Source organism: Echeneis naucrates, chromosome 11, assembly GCF_900963305.1.
Source record: "Echeneis naucrates chromosome 11, fEcheNa1.1, whole genome shotgun sequence".
In the NCBI taxonomy this organism is placed as follows: domain Eukaryota; kingdom Metazoa; phylum Chordata; class Actinopteri; order Carangiformes; family Echeneidae; genus Echeneis; species Echeneis naucrates.
Window position 1 is genome coordinate 10,968,440 of NC_042521.1, and position 23,908 is coordinate 10,992,347.

The window sequence follows — 23,908 nt, forward strand, 5'->3', positions numbered from 1 at the left end:
TTTCTGTAACATGACAGAATGACCTGCAGGTGATCTCATTGCCTCAAGTCACACTTTGGAGTTTCACCTTGATGTTTTGTAGGTTGTGTTCTCTGAAGTAGGCAGATTAGTGGCTAATTATTGTTGTGCACAAAAACAGAAAAAAATTCTTGCTCAGAGCAATTGTGTGTCGTGTAGCTCCATCATCACAGGTTTCAGTCTCACAGCTTTATTTTAGATTCTTGCAGCATCAACAGTAGCAGTTATTACTCCCAAAGAAAGCTGAGCGACTCCGTTATCACTGCTGTCACTACCCAGTAATCAGGAGGCAGGACGAGTTACACAAACTGAGTCCTGTTCAAGACACATGAACACCAGAGCATCAGAGAGGAGTTTTAGACAGTTTTAATCACTTTATTGTCAAGTGTTATGCAGGCAAACCATTTTTTTCTGCTTGAAGTTGTCTTTTTTTTTTTTCTTTTTCTTTTTTTATTGACATAACACATTTGTACAAACCAGTTTTTAAAAATATCAATAAACTGAAGCCTTTAAGGCTAACCTGGCAAAAAACCCATTATCAAATGTCATGGAGACAAACAAACATCTTTAGAAAAAGATTTACAAATGAGATGTCACTACAAAATATCAAAGAAAAAAAAAATTGGTTGTCACACAAAATATTACCAAAAACATCTAAATTTGTTTGGTATCAACCTTTTCAACTTCAAACAATATTAACTTTTTTGCTTTCTTCTTCTTTTGTTATTTACTTACTCTCCAAAAACATGTTATGGCGCAAAGAGAAGATAAAAAATGAACAGCAATGGTCAGACAGAGAAAAAAAAAAAACAGAAGCACAAAGAGTAAAGAAGAGAGAGAAGCAGCACTACGGCAAAAAACTGAAACATGCTGTACACAACCTCAGAATCAACGCTCACAGATACAAGTCCAGCAAAAGGCAAATATTACAAATCAAGGATAAATAATAAATTAGCCATACACAGTGGGGTCCTGTGTGTTAACATACTGGGGAGGGGACTTTTTTTTTTTTTTAAACGATCAATAAAATCTTTAAAATAAAAGTTTCTTAATTTAAAAGTATGTACGCACTGAACTAACACAGAGCAACACCACCAGAAAACATCTCAAATATCCACATAGCTAAATAGCCCCCCCATCGTTATTTCTCTGTGCTCTCCAAGATGCCCCTGAACAATGGAGGAGAGCTACCATCTTCTCCATCCACCTCACTCTGAAGTTCCCCCTGTACTACAGCTTGTGTTAAGGCAATTGTGGTACATTGGTCACAGAGCAGGGGCAGAGGTGGAGGGGGTGGGGGGGTCGTCACCAGAGCACAAAAAGCAAAAAGCGACGTCTGTGACAGTGTAGCCATCCAAAAAAAAACCAGGTACCGTCTGATGGTGATGGCCGCTGCTATGCTGAAGCCACTCTGCAGCATCTGCACAGTAACCGGCTTGGTTCAGACGACGGCACTGTTTTCAGATGGGTTTCCCAAATCTTCAAGCAAACTGGCTTCTTTTATTAACAGAGAAAACTTCCCCTTACAATGTAAACATGGTTTCACTAGGATTGTCATTATAGTATTGCTTTCACTACACAAACAAAGTTGTAGAAAGCTAGATTGTTTTTCTCTATAGAAACCTTTTTTTTTTTCTAATGGCCACTGCACCTCAATAGGAATGCATTATTTATAAATCTTTTCATATGTGCTTTTTTCTACTCTTTTTTTTTTATTTTATTTTTAGAATCATCCTCTCTTTTCTTCAATAACAGTTTATCTGTTAACTGGTCTCGAAGGAATCAACACCTGAATCTGATCTGAGGACTAAACCTGAACCATGAATAAAACTCAAATTAGGTAGATCCTCTCCATGACAGCATGGGAATACATACACACACTCAGCCGTACGCACACATACAAATGCATACCATCCCAAGACTGTCCCTGCTCTGTCACTGCTCTGCAGCAGACCGATACCTTGATTGACCCTCAGTACTGTCTGACAGGTATGAAACAGGAACACAACTTTGTGCATAGAGTTAGATTCTTTTGCGATTAAGAAAATGTCTCGATGTTGGATGGTTTTAGATTCAGCAGGTCCCTCTGTCTTGTGCTACCCTAGATACTACTTACATTCCTTTCCCCACCCCACAATGGAATTATTATAGACTCATTTTATAAAAGCCAAACTAATCTGTCATATGTTTAGGCTAAATTTTTATTATATGTGTTAGTTACTTTTTGGATTGTAAGTTAATATTTTTCGTTTTTTGTTCATCGCATGATTCTGTCTCTTTTGAGTCCCTTTTTCATGAGAGAACAACATTTTTAAAATGCTGTAAGATTAAAAGTAAAAAGAAAGAAAATATAACAAAACAAGAAAAAGTAGCCTCCCTTGCAGTCCCTGCAAAGACTCCCAAAAAAACAGGAAGTCAGCCCGCCACAGAGAAACAGCAGTTTGCCTATTCAAACTCCTCCTCCTCCTCGTCCTCTTCCTCCAGGTGATTGGAGGTAGTGGGTGTAGCAGGGTCAGAGTCACGTGAGAGGGTCGCCACGGCGACAATCTGAGGGGAGGTGCCCAGACCTTCGGGGGCATCTTCCTCCATGTCATCGGTGGTGATGATTGCCACTGCAGCCCCGCCCTTCTTGTTTTGGTGGGTCTTGATGTGCTTGGACAAGTGGTCACTGCGCATGAAGCGTTTGGAGCATTCAGGACACTCAAAACGCTTCTCTCCTAGTCAGGAAAAGAGAAATAGAGATAACATCAGAGTCAGAAGAAACCGGAACCACAGCTTTATATAAATACAGAGAAATAGCTTTGGTTGTTACTTTCTTGGAGCTCTGTTACAGAAAGTATTTGCTTCTCACCACAAATATATATTTCTGGATATAGGTAAGTTGTGTTTTATAGAACTTCAAAATATATTCATCAACTATCAAATATAGAAATTCTGTGGGGTTATAAGGATATAGCTATAACCACTGCATCCTGTACCTGTGTGTGTTCTCCGGTGTCTCTGCAGCTCATCGCTTCTGGTGAACCTCTTGCCACAGAAGATCCAGTTACAGACGAAGGGCCTCTCGCCAGTGTGCCAGCGCAGGTGGGCCCTCAGGTGGGATGTTTTTCCATACACCTTCCCACAGCCCTCCATGTGGCAGATGTGCTGCTTCTTCTTTGTGGGGTCCCCGCTGGCCCTGCAACATGCACAGATTCAGGGCCGTTTAGGAGTTAGCTGGAGGATGTTTAAAACAGAAAATAAAAAAAAAATTAAAAGACCCATTTTCGCTACACTGGTTTACTACAAGGCAGCACAGCAGCCTTTCAGTGTGTTCTCCCCATGTCTGCGTGGGTTTGCTCTGGGTACTCTGGTTTCCTCCCACCATCCACAGACATGCATGTTTGGGTTAACTGATGACTCTATTATAGTCCGTAGGTTAGGGTTAGAGTGTGAGTGATTGTTCTTCTCTGGCTGGCTCTGTATGTTGGCCCTCAAAACCACTAGACTGGTGATTAGACGGTTAACCCTATTTGTCCACCTGCAACTGTGCGTAACACATTCTTTTGTGTCTGTACCTTCCGTCTCCATCCCTGCAGTTTGGACAAGAGCAGGCGACACGTCGAAGCCTCTTGCTAGGGGGTCCCTCCTGGTCCGAGGAACTTTGCACAGAGCCCAGCTGGTCTGGACTCATTGATGAGCCTGATGCCACATTGCCAACAGCAACAGTCAAGGGAGATGACTGAACTTTGACCCCATCTTGACCCTGTGGCTGACCTGAAAGGTAATTGTAAATGACAAAACACATACTCTTATTCTTCATAAAAGTACTGCTGTATTGTCCGTTTGTTAGTGTGAAGAAAATTATTTTGAAAGATCAAGATCCAAAACAGTCCGACTATCAGGTGTAATCAAACTGTGAATGATATATGTATGAGTTAGTTATGAGGGGAATCTCATTAATTCCCCATGTTTTCTCAGTAACTAATAGGCCTCCCTCTGTACAACAGTCCTGTGCCTGACACATTTTTTTAATTGTAATAATTGAATCGGTTTTGGATTAGTCACTGAACATTCAGAATATATTCTTAGAGAAGTCTTACCCTGTAGACCAGTGATGGTGAGGGGAACACCCTGCACCTGAACCCCAGCAGTGCCCAGCCCAGCGATGCTGACCGTCTGTACTCCAGACCCTGGGTTTATCTGGGCTGCGCTCAGCGTGAGTGGAGCTCCGCTCAGGGAGACCAGCCCTCCACTCCCCACGGTTGTCCCACCAGCCACTGGGGCCAGTGTCAGCTGTTGTGGCACAGCTGTCCCCAGACCGCCCTGGAGGGAGACTCCACCTGGCAGCTGCAGCGTCTGCCAGGTGATCTGCCCAGAGGGGGACAGAGTTGGGGTACGAATGAGGACCTGGGCTGGGTTCTGGAAAGCCTGGATGGGCTGAAGGGTTTGTCCTGGGGCTAACTGGAGGGTTTGAATGTGCTGAGGTTGCTGCTGCCCCTGGGTCTGAGCTTGACTCTGAGCCTGGGGCTGCAGCTGGATCTGCTGCACTAACTGGTGCCCAACCTGACCCACAATCACTTGCTGTATGGTTCCTGCTGTATCTGTCTGATTCTGAAGTCCGTTGGCCTGGGTCTGGGTCTGACTTTGAGAATCCGCTTCACTGCTCTGCACTTGGGTGTCAGCTGGTCCACCCTCTGCTCCAGTCGAAACCACTTGTCCATCAGACACACCGTCACCTTCAGCTACTGCTGTGGTCGAGCCACTTGATGCTGTAGGAGGAGCTGCCCCTGGTACTGCTGTTGTTACCAGCTGGTTGCCATTGGCAACAGAGAATGTGCCATCTGCTGATTGGATAAGCTGCACAGCCCCGCCTCCTCCGACATTATTGATCACAGGCAGAGCCAGCGTCATGCCACCAAGGTTTATGGGTACTGTGGTCATGACAGGAGTCTGGGAACCCTGCAGAGTCTGCAGCTGCAGGGGGAAAGACTGCGCAGGGCGGATCTGCAGTGGGACTGTCTGATTGGCTGTACTCGTCAGGATGGCCTGCTGGCTGCTTGGCTGAAGGATGGCCTGGGTCTGACTTGGACTCGGGGTCTGGATGAGCTGAACCTGCTCCGGTAGAGCTCCTATGGAGGCCGTCTGAGCTGGACTGATATGGATCTGCTGTCCATCTGCAGTCTGCAGGTGAGGAATGACCTGATACTGGACCCCGCCCCCTGCATTGGGAAGGTTCTGAACCTGGATAATCTGGAACTGCTGCTGCTGATTGGCTGCAACACTGTTGGTCCCGCCCACTGCCTTAACCTGCCCAACAAGAAAGGAGCAGTCATATAGTTTAGAAGAGAAACAAAAAAATACTAATTTCGTCATTGTGAAACCCATCATATCCCCTCCTTCCATCACCTTGCGTCCACCAGGTGAGCTGTCATTAGCCAAGGTGGTGGCCACTGTCACTGCAACAGGCTGATTGGTGTTCTCCTTGGCCATAGTAGGTGCCGCTGTAATAATCTGCCAGCCGTTCCCAGTGAACTGAGCTGGGACCAGTTCCAACTGTTGAGGTACAAGGGCCTGACCCCCAGCTGTGTCCACCACTATCTGACCCTGGAGCTGACCTGCCTGTAGCTGGATCTGACCGGCCTGGACCTGGATCTGCTGGGCCCCTGCCTGGGCCCCCTCTACTCCCCCCTGCCCTCCGATCTTACTGCAGGTGGCTGCTAACAGAGCCAAGGGAGAGGGCTGAGAGGAATCCTGGAGGAGACAGGGAAGGAAAGAGGGCGGTGGAGGGATGGAAAGGAGGGGCAGAGATATGGTTAAACGGGAGTAGCGAGGGAGGGAGGGAAAAGAAGCATGTTAGGGTTAGACGAATGGAAATTAGACCTCATATGCATACACAAGCAACATGTAAGTTAAAAAAGTGAAGGGGAAGGGATAAGCAGGTATGATTATTCAAACTTATAATAAAAAAATTGAAATGTTGAAGAAAAGGGGTATAAGAGCAAGGGGAGGGGAAAACATGGTGCGGAAACAGGAAAAACAGAAAACCTGAGAGAAAGAGAGAGAGCTGTCAGTGGAAGTGGGCGGTATTACAGGAAGTGAGTGGGTGGGCGTGTGAGAACCACATTTCTCTTTTCTCAGAACACTAGAAGAAAATGCCGCCTTCTTGCTCTCCTCCCTTTCAAAGGAACTAGGTCGCAGGCAAATTTTTAATGCTATACATCTCTCAACAGTGCACAAACAGCCTGATTTCTGTATCAACTACCACAGCGTGGGAAAGAACAACTGCAGCAATGCTTGTCATACACATTTCACAACAAAAGATTAATTCAACAATAACTGGCTGGGTGAAAATAATCTCTAAGAAACATTCAACATCTTAAAAAAAAAACAAACAGACAAACAAACAAAAACCCCTGGTAATTATATAAAATCCACAGTTGTGGAGCCACATACCAACAATTCCAGTCTTTAAAAGAAATCCATATGCAGAATTAAAACATTGTGAGGTTATTTCAAACAGACAAGTCAGAAGTAAAAGTGTTGACAGCCATGTAAGACTATTCATGAGGCTCTGGGCTGGCTCTCAGCAGGGCTGCACAGAAGCAGGAAGTTGAATTCACCAGAGAAACGCCCCCAGAGGTGTCTGTCTGGCTGGGAGGGAGGGGAGGGAGTACATTTTTGGCCTGCAGGCAAAGCAAAAGTATTGAACTAGAATAAACTCTTATTTCTTTTTGGTACCTGTGATCCAGAACTTTTCCCCTTTTTAGATGGTTTCCCTCCTTCAGTTCCAGATGATTCCCTCTTCGAGTCTGTGGAAAGAGAGACAAATACGTAAATATATTATAATATCCTCACATGAATATCTATGAATGTTACAAAGTCCCGGGATGGGCAGACAACTGTGAAGTGAGGCTAAAATCTGATCATAAGGCAGACACAGCACAACAAAGGTGATCAATAAAAGCAGACAAACCAGTAACCTCATCATCAATATCAAAGGGGCGCAAAGCCTCCTATCTATCAAATGTAGAGAGAGAGAGGGGGGTGGGAAGAGGGGAGGGTACCTACCACTCATAACGCATTAATATACCGAGAGGGAGAGGGTGTAGTTCACGGTAGAAGGCCGGCCGGGTACACAGGCGGAGGACGGCCTATATGTTCGGCTCTGGGCCGTGGCGGATCTGCCCGTTTGACGAAACCACCCACCGGCCAGGAAGGGCGGTGCCAAGCGCAGGCACAATCGAGCTGCCCCCGAATAACGGAAACAACGGAGAACACGGTGACCGGCCCCGGCCCGTCGGCCCCCCACGCAGCCCCGTCGTATCCCTCTTTTACCGGACAGACAGACCATAAACGAGCAAATTGGCGCCTGTTAGAGTGATATCCAGAGAGAAGTTGGCGGTGTGTGACCGTAGAGGCCCACCCACTTCCATTTAAGCATCAGGACAACACCCTCCGCTCCGCTGCTGCCTGTCGCCGCCGTTTCTCTCGCCGCACGACGCGGGAACGCCTCGTCGCCGTCTGTCGTGCACCGAAAACAAACCGTCACCAGTGTTTGTATTTTACGCGTATTCCCCTCTTTTCGTGCACAGTTGTTTTTTTTTTTTTTTTTTTTGTTTTTGTTTTTTTCACGGGGAGATACAGGGAGATAGCTGTGGCTTTTGTGGGCGGACGCGCTCCTCCCACATATTCAGATTGGACGACGGGGCTCAGCGTGCGAGGGTCGAGATGGGAGTTGTATTTTGGTGAGGCCTCGCCTTCTCGAGCTGGATTGGGCAAACGGGACTACTAGTCCCATAATGCCCCGCGCTGTCGTCGTTGGTTGGAGTGGCTGTGTTGGTAGTCATGTTGGTGTGAGAGCGAGAGCGAAAGGAAGGGCGGTGACTTCTGTGCTGTGGGGGGTTGGGCGACCGGGAAAGGGAGGCGGGCGTGTGTGTGTGTGTTTCCACTCTGGTGTCACTGCATGTCAGCCGCAGTTCAATGAAAAAGAAGAGGAACAAGAAAAAAAGTAGAGGAAGAGAAGTGTATTTTGCTTGTAATGACTATAGAGAACAATTGCAAAAAAGTAATGATGTAAATGATGCTTCTATACTGAAGTCCTCAGTATTCCCCTCCATCAGCCCCTCTTCCAGTTGTTCACAGCCAACAGTAGCCACAGGTGATTAAACAATACCCAACTAATTTACTTATGTAAGCACAAATGCTCATTATTTACTAATATCAGCCTCTCCGCTGATATTTTATGAACTAAATATCTTTGGATTGTGGAGAAAAAAAAACACTTCTTTTGGAGATACATCATTTAGCAACACGTGACAATTCATCACTCACAAATAGTATTTGATTTAGATAAAGGTTATCCAAAGCTCAAGCTTTGGATAACCGTGCTGCTTGCATAGTGAACATATTTTTTTTTTTTTACATTTTAATATCGATTAATTATTATTAAACTGTTGAGTAAGATGACAGATAAGTAGTAGAGTAATAAGTAGTGGAAACAATCAACTTCAGCCCTGCATTGGTATCTGAAAAATACCTGAAAATTTAATTCCTGCAGTTTAATAAATGCATCAGACATAGTGTAGGCCAGAGGGAACAGGGGGTTCGTTTATGCTTAAAAACCAGAAGAAGAGCAACATAGAATGTGGCCGATTAAAAGTTATTTGTTGCAGTGGTAGTGATTGCACACAAGTTTCTTGCTTGTGTATCAGACTGGGACAGTCAAATAGTCCCCACCCACACACCAAAACCTCCTTCCATCACCCAAAGGGAAATTATATGTTCAATTTGTCACATCAAAAGTGCTAGGCAACATGTTGACATACAGTAGGAAGCCTGTAAACCCCCAGGCAGGTCGCTTTTTCTTCTTCAGAGAAACCCCTCATGGGTCGGGAGTGACTTTAGCCAAGTGGAGTCACAACCCTGGTTCACTGAGCAGAAAACATAATTAGCAGGCCAACTGAGGATGTGCCCCTGGCACACAAGGGAAATATTTAGGCACCTAGGCTGTGTACCAAGGAGTCACTGCCTCACTAAGATACGCCCTGTCATATTAACACTGAGGACAGTATTTAAAATTGTTCAATACTGGTATTCATCTTTGTGTTAACTGAAATGTGCATGATGTGAAAGTCCAATTAACTCAAACTATTTGAGACTAATATGCATCATGAACATTTTATAAATTACAGTACATTAGCTCATATGGATTTTTGTATTTGGCCATATTAGTCAGTGTTGTCATACTGAGACATCTTATCAATAATAATGTGATTTAAAATCTGGCCTTTCCTTGTCCAAGGCCAAAAATGATAAAGAATATTGAACATGGCTGCCAACCTCAGGCCTGACACACTTGCATATCTATGCTTTCTGTCATCCTATTTGCTTGCTGGAGAGCTGGTACCCTAGTGATGTTTTCACAGTTAAACTACACACACACCTGTGCTGACCCAGAAACATACACACACAAACACACAACATGCACTGTAATTACTGCGTAAGCAAAGTGCCTCGATCCCGCCTCCTAGGCCACTTGGCAGAGTGTTGCTAGGCAACGAGGTCTTCTCTGAAGGGAAGGGGTGTTGTGTATGTCAGTATGTTTCAGTGTGTGTGTGTGTGTGTGTGTGTGGGGGGGGGGGGGGGGGGAGGGGGAGAGGAGGCCATGCGCCTCAACTGCAACATGCATGCTACAACTAAGGAGCAATATCTACTGTTTTCATGCTGTAACTTATAGAGAGAAATGTATTCGCTCAACAATAACTTGCATTAAACTGTGATGGTTATATTCAGAACCATCAAACTCAGGAAATCAGAAAATCAAAAAGTAATAAATACATTTTTTCTACGTTGCACAGAAAGTGGAAATGGCTTTAACACTTAATTCCCAGCGCGTGCCAACAGATGGAGCTACATACCAGCTGGGCTTCATGGTCACTGTACCTTTAGTATCCACAGAGGTTACTGGAGTGACAGTGGGAATCCCACAATGAGAAATACTCCAGACAGATAGCATTAAAATGTATCAGTGAAAGTACTATCCAACATGCAGAGAAGTTTTTTCACTATGCATTTTAACACCAATGTATTAACATGTAAGCAGCAACATTGAGCTATTTTTAGACCACCATATGTACATAACATACTGTACTGATGTACTTTGACTGGTAGGCAAACTAAAAGAAAACTGTTTACGTAGAGTAAGTGATGAGAAGGCAGATAAAAAAAAATTAAACGTGGTTTTTGGTTAGCGTAACATTGTACCATTGCCATAACATAGATACAAAAACTAGTTCATAGATCTTCATCTAAATGTGTCTAAGGAGAATATATTCACATTTTATTTTTTTTTTTACTTCAGAGCCACACAGGCAAACAAAAACACACTACTAAAGTCAAACTTTAAAAAACGACGGATAAGGCCTGAAAAAGTTTTTATAGAGATGTGTGTTTTTAGCCATGCATTCTAACTGTATCAGGCAGTGGGATATTCTCACTATCTTTAAGGCACTGCCCTCTCACTGTTGGCCGTTTGTGTATTTGACATGTGACCTCCAACTGAGAGCAGAGAGAACTATTGTGCTGATGCATGTCTAGTGTCTGGAAATAGCTTAACTATAGAGAGATCAAATCTCAAACTTAACATGCAGATGAACTGACACTGTCCATCTAGTCTATAGTGTATCCAGTATACTGACCAATGAAGAAATGTGATATTTGTTGATAATTTTCTATTTTGTCTGAAATCCATGTGGAAAATAACAGTTTAAGCATCAAAACACGATCCCAGTGTTTCAGACATACAGTAATGCCGGCTCCTGTGTGTACAGGTATACATAGTGCATGAGCACACCAGCATCTTTGCGTGAGTCATTGCGCTTTTCTGTGCATTTTTTACTTTTTTTTTGCATGTCATCGCTAAGCTCTCTGAACATGCGTATGTGGAGGTGTGCCTGCGTCACACGTAAGCTTGGCGTCAAGATGTCTCGCTTTGCTTAAGGTTAGGTTGTAAAGGAAAAGAAATTTATGACCTGTGCCGCTTGTGAGCATGTGTGGGAACATGCTGACAAGTGATAACAGACATGCTTTACATAACTCTGCCATTACAAGCTATAAGCATCTGGTTGTAGGCAGATGGATAATTAAATGGTTATTCATAGACATGGATCAGAGCATACTCATCCTTCTGTACCTGTAACTATTAATGACAATATGTCAGTCTTCTGTTAGATGTTATCATAACCTTCCTACTGTTCAGCATTATGCTACAGCAGATACACACACACACACGCATTGTTGAGCAATAGACCAAATTTGACTGTTACCAGAGTGCTTTCATCATATCGTTACTGTTCCATGAATCTTAAGGGTGTATGAAAACAGTAAGCAGAGTATAAGTGCAGCTGTAACCTTGTGTTATAGTGAAGAGCTTTTCTTTTTATACATGTACACATGTACACACACAGCCCATCACACTGAACAGGACTTGCATGCGGTTCTGTGGAAGCTGGCAGATTTATACCTGAATGACGCCTCAGTGATTGATGCTTCCTAGTGTCTGGATTAAGTGAAAAACAACCGGTGTGTCAGTGTCTCAGTGGGCTTGGTGCCAGCTCAGGGTGTGGATAGGATGCGCGTCTGACTTGTGATGAGAAAAATGTTCTTTCCCTCCCTTCTCTTTTAGCTCATATGCCTCGATATGACTTCACAGTGAGTCACTTGTTTTTGTTTTGAAAACTGTGAAGCTCCTCATGCTGTGCTTTACAACCTTTACGTCTTGGAAAAGCAGCTTGAATGCTTTTCTCACCACCTATCTCTTTAAACAAAGACATTTGCATGTTTTTTTTATTTTCAAAAACGTAACTTTATGGAACAAATCAATAAATTCTTTATAATTATTCTGTAAACCATCTTATATTCCCTGCAGTTTTACTTCCCTTACCTTGGTTGCTACTGAATTTTTATGTTTTTTACTAAACATAAGAACAAATTTTTTTTCTGTTTTATTTTTTATTTTTTTATATAGACTGTTACTCTGTCCCTAATGTGCTTCAAATGCTTATCTTCATCAGAAATCAAATTTTATTTTCAATGAAGATAATCTGAGCCAATTCTCCACATTAACACTTTTAATAGTTGCTCTGCCTGTGATATTGTTCCATGAATCTTACTGACCAAAAAGACACTCTACGGGGCATAACAGGATATTGATACCAAGCAATGGCTGACAAAAATGTTTGTAGTCCAAAGTGTGTGGGTTTTGTGTTTATGCATTTACATTTTAGATTTGTGTGTCTGTGTTTGTGGGTGAGAGTGAGTGAGTGTGTGAAATTGTGAGGGTTGTGCTAAAGTGAATGCAGAACTCGAGTGTTTCTAAAGAAATGATTTAATAATTACCCATAATACCAGAGTACAGAGCAGAATGTTTACCATGGTTGTCATGGTAGCGACAAGGAAAACATCCAGTCAGGGCCTGGACAAGAACGCTTCCCTGATGCTGAGCAGCAAGGCCATCACTGAACTCAGATCCCACGGACATTTCCATATTCACCTGACAGACGAGCTGAGGCCATCTGTGCTTTAACTCTCTGAGAAATATGTACGTCACATTTGGAGCAGATTTCCCCTCAATCTTTACCGTCAGTAACTTTAAATGGACAGTGAGTGAAGTAATGAGTGAGTCAGGGCTCTCTGCATTTTGAATCGAAATGTTTTAATTCTTTGACTATCTGTTTGAGGACAGGGATATCTGACTTGAACTCTTGTGGTTAGATGTCACACCCTCACTGGACTGTTGGAGGTAAACAGAATATGTTTCATTTAAAGTGGTGTCTTTTTTGTGCTACTATTTATGTACATAATACACATCTTATTTTTACTTGTAATGTAATGTACTGTTGGCTTCCACTGCAGGTGTTTCAAACTGTCCAGGTCCTGCAGATGGAGACTCCATTTCTTTGACGCCCTGCAACAGGACATATCCTCTGTTCTTCAGCAGAGGATGGAACATTATCGGGATGACACCCAGACCAGCTGTCCAGCCAAAGTAGTGATGCCACGCACAAAAAAACAAAACAAAAACAAAACAGGTACGGTGTCAATTGATTTTGCAGTTTTTGAGAAAATCATAGCAAAGATAAAGACAGAAAAGTGTTTTAATGTTATTTGTAGGATTTGTTAGCTCTAACTATGAGTTGATCAAAAAAATTTGCATCATTGGTTATGAATGGCTTGTTAACTACATCTTGTTGTATGTTTAATTGCTGATATAGTTCGTTTTCTCCAGTGTGTGTGTTAATACAAACAAAAGACTGGTGTGCAAATTGTAGCAAACAGTCCATCTGAGAAGTGAATATAATTACAGTCCTACAACTCAGAGGGCCTTCAAAGACTGTCTGAATGGCCAGAATGTGCAGAATGTGCATGCTAGTGACAACTGCAAGTATTTACTGCATGATTTCAAAATGCTTTAGGTATGGCGCCGTTCCATCTGTCTCGCTGCTTGAATGTGCATTTTTATACATGAGTGGGTTCATATGCAGCAGGTCAGGTACACACACTGTCTTCTCCCCTTCTGCACACGCACAGGTGACACTGGAGACATTGCAGACACAGTAAGAGAGGGTAAAAAGTCAACCTGCATTCAGCCTCCAGAACTATATGACCCCAGAGGTTCAAAGGTCAAAAGAAAGAGCTCCCGAGGACAGGAGATGAGATTCTCAAAGATGCAGCATCGCTATTGCAGAGGTATGGGGCAAAACCTTGAACTGAGAGTGAACTCTGAGTTGGCCTTTGACCCCATCAACCATGCATTATGCTTTCTGAAGTTTTAAATGTAATTAAAGATATAGAATGATTGATCCTGTTGTTGGCACAAAAGGCACTAACACAGGATCTTTAGTGTTACAGTTTATGGTTCAAGACTGTGAAACCTTCCCACTTTGTTTAGAGATTTGAACACAAACGATTGAGAAATGCACTTAAACCCAAATGTACTCTCGATTATGCTGGTTGTTCCACCATTGCAGCTTCACAGCCCAAATGTAGCTTAACTCCAAGATGCAGCATTAAGCAGAATCAAAAGGCTATGAAAGAAGACAGGACTCGTACTGTGTCTTCAGACAGTGAGCAAGCATGTGTTTAAACAGTCTCTTTGAAGCTGAAGCTAAATGTGAAATGATTAAGTCCGTTTGGGGGTCTGGTGTGGTTTTTCTACATGTATTTGTGTGTGCATGCACAGGCCTCTTTGAAGATGGCACTCTTGTACGAGTTCAGGAAGACCTTTACAGCAGCACTAAGTGGAGGGTGAAGCACGCCATAAAGATCCAAGATAAGTTTACAAATGTGTGTCTGTGTGTGTGTGTGTGTGTGTGTGTGTGTGTGTGTGTGTGCGCACGCGTGCACGCGTGTGTTGTTTAGTGCAGGACCTGACATGACTCGCGGGGCTACTTGAGCTGACGCCAACCACTTGTTTCTGACTGTCTGTGTATGTCCTCAGTGACAGCCCAGAGGCAGTGCATGTGTGTGTGGTTAGGTCGGAAAAGAAACGTTTCATGTTTGACGGGAACCATCAATAAAACAGCAACCATGAAATCACCTTTAAACCACCTGAGCCTAGTCTGAGAGCAATGTGTAGGAATGTGTGTGAGAGTGTGAGCTTGTGTTTGTTTTTTTGTATGTGTATGTGTGAGAGAGAGAGGGTTAGGGGTTAGGTTGAGAGCAAAAAGGAGAATGACAGAGCAGATGATGGATGCATATTGTACTGTGTATTTACTGAACCCATGAGGATTTGTGCGTGTGCAGAAGTGGTCAGTGGCCAAATATATGATTGATATTTGTATAAACTTACATATCATACAGATGCAAAGATACAGATTATCTAATTGATTAATGCTCGTGTCACAAACCATAGTTTGTGACACCCAAATCTGGGTGTTTTGCATTTCTTTCTCATAGCAATTAGCATGAAAAAGCAAGCAGGTTTTTTCCAGTCAATTTAACAGCAAGCCACCTCTCAGTACTTCTCTTGACCCCCTCTCCTCTTCTACTCCCCCACCCCTTAAATTTTATGGCAGGCATTGTCATGGAGTGGGAGTGGGAGGAGCACTGGTTAACCAGGAACATTGTATGAACAGTATATATGTCTCTCTGTGTGTGTGTGTAGGTCTGTATGTGTATGTATCAATGTGCGTGGCTGAGAGCTATTATGGTGGGCATGTGTTATTCTTTGGCCCACATATAATACGCCATTGTAACCTACACAGACACATACATCACACATAAAGGGTTAAAAGGATGAAGCCAACACACAGATAATTAAAAGATGCAAAATTTTCTGAACAAAACCTATGTGGGCTCCCTTCTCGTGATTTTGTTTTTGTTTTTTTACTTTTGAACCAGATTAAAGTACTTTAAGCACAGCAACACAGAAGTGTCATAACAGCAGAAGCACAAATGCAAACCTTTAGAAAACCTAATACTATAACTTATACTCCTGTGCAGTAGCATGTGCAGCCAAGCACTTGAAGAAAATGTGTTTAAAATACCCCTTATATATGTTAGCCATGAAGTGAGAGCTCTGAAACAACTGTTATTCTGTCAGTCTGCTCTCTGAAAGGGCAACTGGGCCTAAAGTGTAAGGTCTGAATGTAGTTGACGTGTAAAACTAGTTCATTCTAATTCAAGTGGAAGCTCTGGAGATAATTGAGTTAATTGTGGATTAAAGGCAGGGATGACAGCAACCAGTACGTTATGTTGGTAGGAATGGTGTGATTGTAAAAGCAGCAGCTGTGGGGATTTCCACAGGGCCACTTTTATCCGTTTACATTCAGGTGGATAGAACACAAAATGTTTCAGGTGATTTATTAAAACTTTTTCTGCCAGTCTCGCTTGTTCCTGCCAACATCCACTTTTCAAAAATGTCTCCAACAGAACTCATGAATAAAATAAACCAGACTGACTTAAAAAAGAATAAAACTCTGAGACACACTTGAATCTGCAGTCTCTGAGTACGGATAGGAGAAGAGACCCCATTCACCCTCACAACCTTCTTGTGGGGATGAGGGTGTCAACTCAACCACTACTTGTATAGATAGAGAGATGGACAGCTGGTCAATGAGACATACAAGCACACAGGAAACACACACATACACACACACACACACATATCAAAGATGACCTAGACCCCCCAAGCTGAGGTAGCAGTGATCAAGTGCATCAAGTTCATCCATCAAGACTGAAAGTGAAAAATGATGTTGGGAAGTGTATGATTATGCTCCAGGGCTTCTACACATCAATCAGTGATCACACACACACACAAACGTCTGTTCAACCACACATTAAACACAGAGAAGACGCAGAGTTTGAAAAATGAACAACAGTAAATTAATCTCCCTGTCTTAGAAGTGTGTGTGTGTGTGTGTGTGTGTGGGAAGAGCAGAAAGAGGGATGAACAGTGATATGGGTGACGAAAACAGAGATCATGGTCAGAGCAGGATTTAATCAAGGAAAGAGAGTGAGAGCAAGTTTGTGTGTGAGAGGGAGAGTGGTGAGGTTTGTCTGAGTGGGCTTCTGGGGGTCATACTGAAGAACATCAGCAGCTTCAGCGGCATCAAAAATATTTTCGAGAAGGTCTAAAAAAATTCCCTATTCCTCATCTTCTTCTCTCAGCACACTTCCTCACAGGTACTTCAAATATGGCGCTATTGGACTGTTTGTGATTCAGAATTGGTGGCAGATGTTGAGTAATTTCTTTGTAATGACAGGATATGATTCAGTTCAGTGTTAGGCGGTAAATGGCTTACCATAGAGACACACAGAACACTACATTCCGTTCCAATACAACAACTCTCAACAGTCTGATGGTTTCTAATTGAATTTCATGTTTGTGTGACAGACAATGAGTGTTCGCAAGATCAGAAAATCTGTTGCATCCTGCAAATTCACCTGTTACAACTCGTGAAAAATGTTATTTATAGGGGCTGAATGAACATCCCAGTGGGCCATGGGCTGAAAATCTCCCATTCGCTGCCTTACACAAATCTTTTTTTATCATTGTTAAATATGATTTAGATGTGCCTACTTTTTGACAAAAGTGGTAATATTTCTCATGTGATGACCTCGTGCTGGCTGTGGAACAAGGTAACAGGCTAAGCAGCAGCTCTGCTAAGTAAATGGTGCAGCAAAAGTGGATAAAAGCATTTGATCTACAATCAAAACATTCATGCCTCCTTTGAAACGTCTCTGAGACGGAGCCACCTCATAAATGTCAATACCATTTGAAGGAATCAATGGCGACTGCTCCTTCAGTAGCAGCTCATTAATATCTTGGCACGCAGAGCAACACGGCGGTATAAATCAGCAACTTTATTGTCAGTAGTTAACAGAGACAAGACGAAAGTTGATGGAGAAGCTGAGAAACCCATAACGCAAGCAGCTTCAGCAAGGACGCTTGTTAAAAAAGATACCACTGTGCTGGCCAACGTGTGTGTGTGTGTGTGTGTGTGTGTGTGTGTGTGTGTGTGTGTGAGAGATGCAGAATAAGAGCTTTTGATTTGCTCCAGTTACTAATCAGTCTCATTCTCTCTCAACCAGCATAATTCTCTCCCTTGCCTTTATAAATCTCTCTTGTCTCTCCACCTCTTCCTCTCTCTCTGACGGCAGAGACAGCAGATGTGCTGGCAGGTTAAATGACCTCTGTGATGTATGACTTAACAAACCCAGGACATCCATCAGCCCTAACCTAAAGTGTGTGTGGAACAAAGAAAGAAAGAGATGCTACTCATAAAGTGCAATTTCAATTCACCTTCAGCCCAGACTCGAGCCCCGCAAACACACGGCGGTGGAATCTCCCCTCCTATGAATCAATCTTCTGCCACACCTTTCCCCCTCATTTCATGAATCGGTGTGTCTGCTGGTGTATGTAGATGTGCTGTATACATGAATGTGAATGAAGCGCCTCTACAGTATAATCACATTGGCCAGTTGTCCCTCAGCCTGCTGCATGGATAGATTGATTTCTGACACAGGCGTGCTTATGTGTGAGGTAGACCTGCATAGATTTAGTGCTCTCTGAAAAATGTGTCTGCACAATAAAAACAACTATCTTGTAAGATGTCTTTCACGAATTAGATCAAATTTGTGAAAGAAATTTGAGAGAATAATACCTGCAGCACATATGGAAATGACTCATACCAGACAACAAAAGATGCAGAGACAAAGCAAATGAATTGACATGTTATGCTTGATTGACAGTTATTGATCCTTCATAGGAAGTGCAAACGAAAAGGGATCTGGAAAATTTGCTTATGTGAATGTTTCCATCACATCAAGCCGAACACGTTTTCCTGACTCTGCCAGAGTCGTCCATCAGCCCTGCGCTGACAGACGGCGGACGTGCCCCCTCCATGCAGTAATTACAGGAAGGCGAGGAGGAGCTGCTCCAGGCACATCCTGGCACACAGCTCACCTGGATGACTTTTCTCTCTCCTGTAAAACAAGTTCAGTTTGTTCTGGGGTCTGAGTGGGAGTTTAGAGGGCACCTAAGACAAATTCAGGTCAGTCTGTCAGAGGGACGCTGATGCTGAGAACTTATTACACGAGATAGAGTTGGTTAACGTTATCCAAAAAGTGCAGCACGATACTCCAAACCGAGTATTATATATTGATGGAGTTACACTGAATTCAGCATCTCTCAGTGGATCCAGGGGTTACCTGTTTTACTCAACACAGTAAAAACTCTTTGTTGTTCTTTGACAGGTGTAATTTCAGTGGAAGTCATATTATTGCTGTATATTGACGAGAGCCTCAATAAGTTTTAAGCCTCTATTTGCTATGTTTGACATAAAACTTTGAAGTGCTTTCACTCCAAGGACACGTTTTGGGTGGAGTATAAATCTCCAGCAACAAAAATTATGTACTGTAAATCCAAGTTGTGTACTCAATATTCATCCAACAACAATATTAATAGATAGAGGATTTTTTTTTTCGCTCACCAGAAATGAAAATGTATCATGATTTGGATCATTTTAAACTCAAACAATTCAAAGATGCATTTGCACAGGTTGTGTGTTTTGCCCTTTTGCATGTATTTTATTGTTTTGATCTATTTATTTGAAGGCCCATCAAGAAATAGGCATTACAAAATGCCCCACAGGCTGTGAAGCAACATTTGTTCATGTGACACATCTGTCCCTATGCAACTTAATGTTAAATTCACTAATGTAAACAGCAGGTTTTACTGTGGAAAAGTGGATCCTTACGTTTGAGGAGGGTCAAGTTAATAAGAAGTCACTTATTCTAACAAACTGCGTAGGATCTGCAGACTTTTTCTTTCTTTTTAAAAAAATGATTGGTTCACCCCCTGGTTGGCATGAATATTTTTTGTGTCATGTTTAGCAGCTTGTCTTTTGACTCTACGATTCTCCCGCTAATTGTCTCAGCAGGGCAGCTGACCAAGATGGCCGCCCTGCCCGCTGGATCACTGTGAATATTCCCTACCAACAAAAGAAGAGATGAGGAAAACAGCGAAGAGAAATAAAGTACTTCACCCGCCCCTCTCCCAGAGAAGTGCCAGATCTTTATTTCACTCTTTTCTTTCTGCCTTTTCTGTCTCAATGCTCACAAAGTGTTTGGAAAGCACACGACAATCTTTTTGTTGTCATTTGATGGCGCGTGATAATGTGGTCATTATCATCGCTAAAGGAACAGGTTGGGGCTCAGACAGGGTTTCATTGGGAGCCTTTAAAGCACACACACAAACACAGACACACACACTTTCAGTGTGGGAAAAGAATGCTTCTAAAAGAGGGACAGCTGTTTGGGTGGCTAGTGAGGATGGCGATCAGGTTAAAGGAATGATGGCCTACTGTAAACTCCACCTGTGCATTAGGACATGCCCGAGGCTGTGGGGTAAAACCTGGCACTAGTGTGGGAGCCTGTGATTTTGTCCTCTTCGATGGGGTGCAGGGGTATTAGTAATGGGGGCTTCCAGATCAGGTCTATAATAAACTACATTATTATGTGATTGCATCATTGTGAATTCTCAGAAATGAAATTTAGGACTGTTTTGGACACTTCATTTGTTTATTTAGCAAAATAATCCAAGGTAAGATGAATTGTGTTCTTCATCTTTCATTTGACATTGTTAGGCTACGTGATTTGTGTTCATGGCAGGTGCGTGCTGCACATGTGTTTGCAGTTTCAGACCTATAAGCCTATCATAGCCCCTAAAGGAAAACAGATGAAAATCTGTTTTCCAACATAGATCAGGCAGACATGGACATGGTTATCTTGGTTTAGCTTTGTGGCTTACTTGGTGTCCAGTAAAGTGGGAATGACAGAGTCCACTCATTAAGATCAATGAAATCATAACCTTATGAAACACATGTTATTGAAAATTAAACCCCCTGGCTTGAGCTCATTTTAAAATAGTAGTAAAAATTTTAATTCATGCTCTTTGATAGAGTGAACTGTTTGGACAGAATCACGAAAATTAATCTCGCGCACTATCAATCACATAGTGTAAATGATGGGTTTGTGTGTGTGTGTGTGTGTGTGTGTGTGTGTGTGAGAGAGAGAGAGAGCGGATGAAGAATGTGATTAACTTTTCCGTCTGTGTGTGTCTAGCTGACTTCATTGTGGCCACACACAGGACAAGAGTAATGAAGACAGGACAGAGAAGCAGTCAATACCAAACAAATGAAGGAAATTGATTAAATTTTACTCTTTTATTACATTTAAAATTAAAATTAAATGCTCCCTCTTTGGTTCTGCTCATAAGCTATATTCAGATCATTCTGGGTTATTTCCAGAGTGTGCGCCATCATATTGGCTAACCAACCATAATTTCAAAATAGGATTATCTCTTCATAATTCAGGCTTTTAAAACTGTTCGGCTGAAGGATTTAAAAAACTGGTAAAAGCACAGTCTTTTTTTCTTTTCTAAGACAACATTTGTTTTTAGTTGAATAAGATGAAATTGTTGAGGCAGTAGTGGTGTCCTCCCTTCTCCTCCCCCAGGGCTGGCTGGGTACGCCCCAGGGACAGGATGGGACAGACCGGGCCAGCCTCCCATTCATCAGCTTCTCCCTTTGCATGGCTCCTCAACATCAGTAAAAACAACAGGCTGTATGTGAAACAAAGGCCGTCTGTCTGACAAATCAGGGAGGGTTGTTTTAAAGTTTCAGGAGCTTTGGCATTTCTCTTATTTGTTGCTAAATAGAGACCTACTTCACTGTATAACTATTAGACTTTTCAAACGTAGTGGCTGGTATTATGTTTCCATCCGTCCATTATCCTCACACTTATCCATACAGAGTTAACAATCCCAGCTGACAGTGGACAAGGGTGGGGGACAAGTCAACCATCCATCAAAGGACATATAGAGACATAATCACATAAGAGTCTTCTCTCTGCTTGTCTTTGGCACAGAGAAAACATGCTAATGCCAAACAGAAAGAGCCCAGTCCTGGGGATTGAACCCAGAACCTTTTTGATGTGAGCCAACAGAGCTAACCACCGTATCACAAATTTCCTCATTGTTTCCACAAACATTTAAGTTTGGAATATCATTTTATTTTCCCATTTAAACTTAATTTTTTGACTGGAAATAAGCAAATCGACGGGATAGGTATCAACTAAAGCATTACTGAATGAGTAAAAGACAGTTGCTGATTTATTCAATAAGCAAATGAATAGAGACACTTCAGTCTCAGTCATCAGCACAGCTCAGGGCCTCCTCCCTCGTAGCACAAGACCTCACTTTAAAAATGACAGGAGCTGCTCTCTGATTGGTCCTCAGGCTCCCAGCGGCACTTCAAAGCCCAGAGGAGGCTACAACTACAGCGGTCCGACGAGAAACACACTCCTCACAGACACACACTCAGCACAGACCATGGCTGCCACACTGATAGGGGTGAGTTTACACTTCCTTCTACTTTCTTTGATTTTAAAAGAGATTTCTAGATGAACTTCTGCACGGATGTGAGTGTGTAGATGTTGTCCTTGTAGACGCGGACACATATCAGTGTGTGTGTGTGTGTGTGTGGTTTAAATCACTTTTCTTTCCTTTGTTGTGATCTGCTGCTGCCCCAGTTGTGTGTTAGTTCTGTGGTTTAACATTCACGGTTGATCAGATTATTTTCCAAAGTCCTGGAGACAGAGTGCGGTGTCATTAATGGGAAGAAGTTGTCCTGCTGTCCTTCCTGCGGCTCTTTTAGGTCCATATTAGAGTCAAAACAGTCCAAACTTAACTTTCACTGCTTTATGAATTATTCACAACTTCGCGGCCCAAGCTTTTGTGCATGTGACTAAGACATTGCATCTTTAAGATACCTGAAATGTTTACTCACATCATGCTGGGCGCAGAGCCGGCAGTAACGGGCCCACCTGTCACTGTGTCCCCGCAGGAGGAGCCCCGGCTGGGCAGCACCCCGCTGGCCATGCTGGCCGCCACCTGCAGCAGGATCGGGGAGCCCAGTCCCTCCTGCTCCCCGGCTCTGTCCGACGGAGCCCCTGGACTCGTCAAGGGCTTCCACCCGTGGAGGGGCGCCGCCCCGGGGGCCGGCGGCCTGGGTGTCTGCCTCACGTCGCTCGGGGTCCCGTCAGGATCCTCCAGGGGCAGCGGGACCGGGCTGACGGAGCCCTCCAGTGCTTTCTCTGTGACTTCTGTTAACGCTCCTTTTGGAAATGACATTTCGATGTACCAGACGGCCGTGCAGTCAGACAACAGCGGTTCGGATCCAGCACCCGGACAGCGGTCTATGTTTCTGACCAAGTTCCCCTCTTCAGTGGAAGGCATAGCGGGGATCTACCCCAGGATGCACCCCTACGAGTCCTGGTTCAAACCGGTGGCAGAGGTCGGTAACGGGGCTTCTTCTTGGTGGGACATGGGCACCAGCTGGGTGGACGCACAAACCTCGGCCGGACTGCCATCTCCTTTGAGCGGCTACAGCTCCGACTACAGCTCCGCCTTCAGCCCCGGGACTTCCCAGCACCTGCTCCCCGCTACACAGCACCTGTTTGACGGCTTCAGGCCGCCGGTCCCGGCTCCGTTCACAGAGACTACGACGACGGGGGCGCCCGCGCTGAGAGGAAGCCCCGCAGTCCCCCTGCCTGCGCCTTCCCGCTCCTCCTCGCGGCGGTACTCCGGCAGGGCCACGTGCGACTGTCCGAACTGTCAGGAGGCGGACAGCCTCGGCCAGGGGGGCAGCAGCCCCCGCCGGAGGGGCCTCCACAACTGTCACATCCCCGGCTGCGGGAAAGTGTACGGCAAGACCTCCCACCTGAAGGCGCACCTGCGCTGGCACACCGGGGAGAGGCCGTTCGTCTGCAACTGGCTCTTCTGCGGAAAACGCTTCACGCGCTCCGACGAGCTGCAGCGGCATTTGCGCACGCACACCGGGGAGAAGCGCTTCGAGTGCTCCGTCTGCCACAAACGCTTCATGCGCTCCGACCACCTCAGCAAGCACCTGAGGACGCACAGCGCCGAGAGCGCGGAGGACGGCGGGGAGCCGGGGCTGGGCAAGGGGCTCAGCGACACGGACAACAGTCTGTCCGGGAGCCCGAGCCGGTCTCCCGGGCTGCAAACCGGCGAGACGATCTAATCCGGTGAGGGACGGCGGAGTAGCCGGATTTATAGAGCCATACAACAACAGGATACAATACAACACAACACAATACAACACGCGGACATTTGATCGCGCCGCAGTGATTCCCCAGAAGCTCCAAACATGAAATGGCACTTTATCATGAACTTCATTTGTGGATCAACACCGTGTCTTTACCCGAAATACGTTGGCTATTTGTATCCCTTTAACAAATAAATTTTTTTACTCCACAGTTTATCAAACGTGTGTTTTTTTAACACATTTTTTCTAAGTTTAAGTACCCTGATTGTTATTCAATTAAT

At 43.9% G+C, this 23,908-nt stretch overlaps 2 protein-coding genes across 6 annotated transcripts; one reads left to right on the forward strand and one right to left on the reverse strand.

Annotated features, from left to right (window-relative positions):
- Positions 1-409: 409 nt before the first annotated feature.
- Positions 410-7,621, reverse strand: sp4 (sp4 transcription factor). Of its 2 annotated transcripts, none has more exons than XM_029513615.1 (7): positions 7,069-7,621; positions 6,739-6,809; positions 5,407-5,751; positions 4,101-5,307; positions 3,576-3,774; positions 2,997-3,196; positions 410-2,735 (listed from the first exon to the last, which is right to left on the reverse strand). In XM_029513615.1, the coding sequence occupies exons 1-7, from the start codon at positions 7,073-7,075 to the stop codon at positions 2,464-2,466; spliced, it is 2,301 nt and encodes a 766-aa protein (XP_029369475.1). In that variant the 5' UTR covers positions 7,076-7,621; the 3' UTR covers positions 410-2,463. The 2 variants fall into 2 exon arrangements, with proteins under 2 accessions (XP_029369475.1, XP_029369476.1); XM_029513616.1 differs by lacking the exon at positions 7,069-7,621 and adding an exon at positions 6,454-6,651 and having other exon boundaries at positions 6,739-6,802.
- On the forward strand, positions 3,675-23,836 carry sp8a (sp8 transcription factor a). 4 transcript variants are annotated; one of them, XM_029513620.1, is made up of 8 exons: positions 3,745-3,781; positions 12,738-12,799; positions 12,913-13,088; positions 13,588-13,746; positions 14,240-19,538; positions 21,019-21,126; positions 21,800-21,913; positions 22,407-23,836. In XM_029513620.1, the coding sequence occupies exons 7-8, from the start codon at positions 21,893-21,895 to the stop codon at positions 23,601-23,603; spliced, it is 1,218 nt and encodes a 405-aa protein (XP_029369480.1). In that variant the 5' UTR covers positions 3,745-3,781; positions 12,738-12,799; positions 12,913-13,088; positions 13,588-13,746; positions 14,240-19,538; positions 21,019-21,126; positions 21,800-21,892; the 3' UTR covers positions 23,604-23,836. The 4 variants fall into 4 exon arrangements, with proteins under 4 accessions (XP_029369478.1, XP_029369480.1, XP_029369477.1 ...); XM_029513617.1 differs by lacking the exon at positions 21,019-21,126; XM_029513619.1 differs by lacking the exon at positions 21,019-21,126 and having other exon boundaries at positions 19,443-19,538.
- The last annotated feature ends 72 nt before the right edge of the window (positions 23,837-23,908 follow it).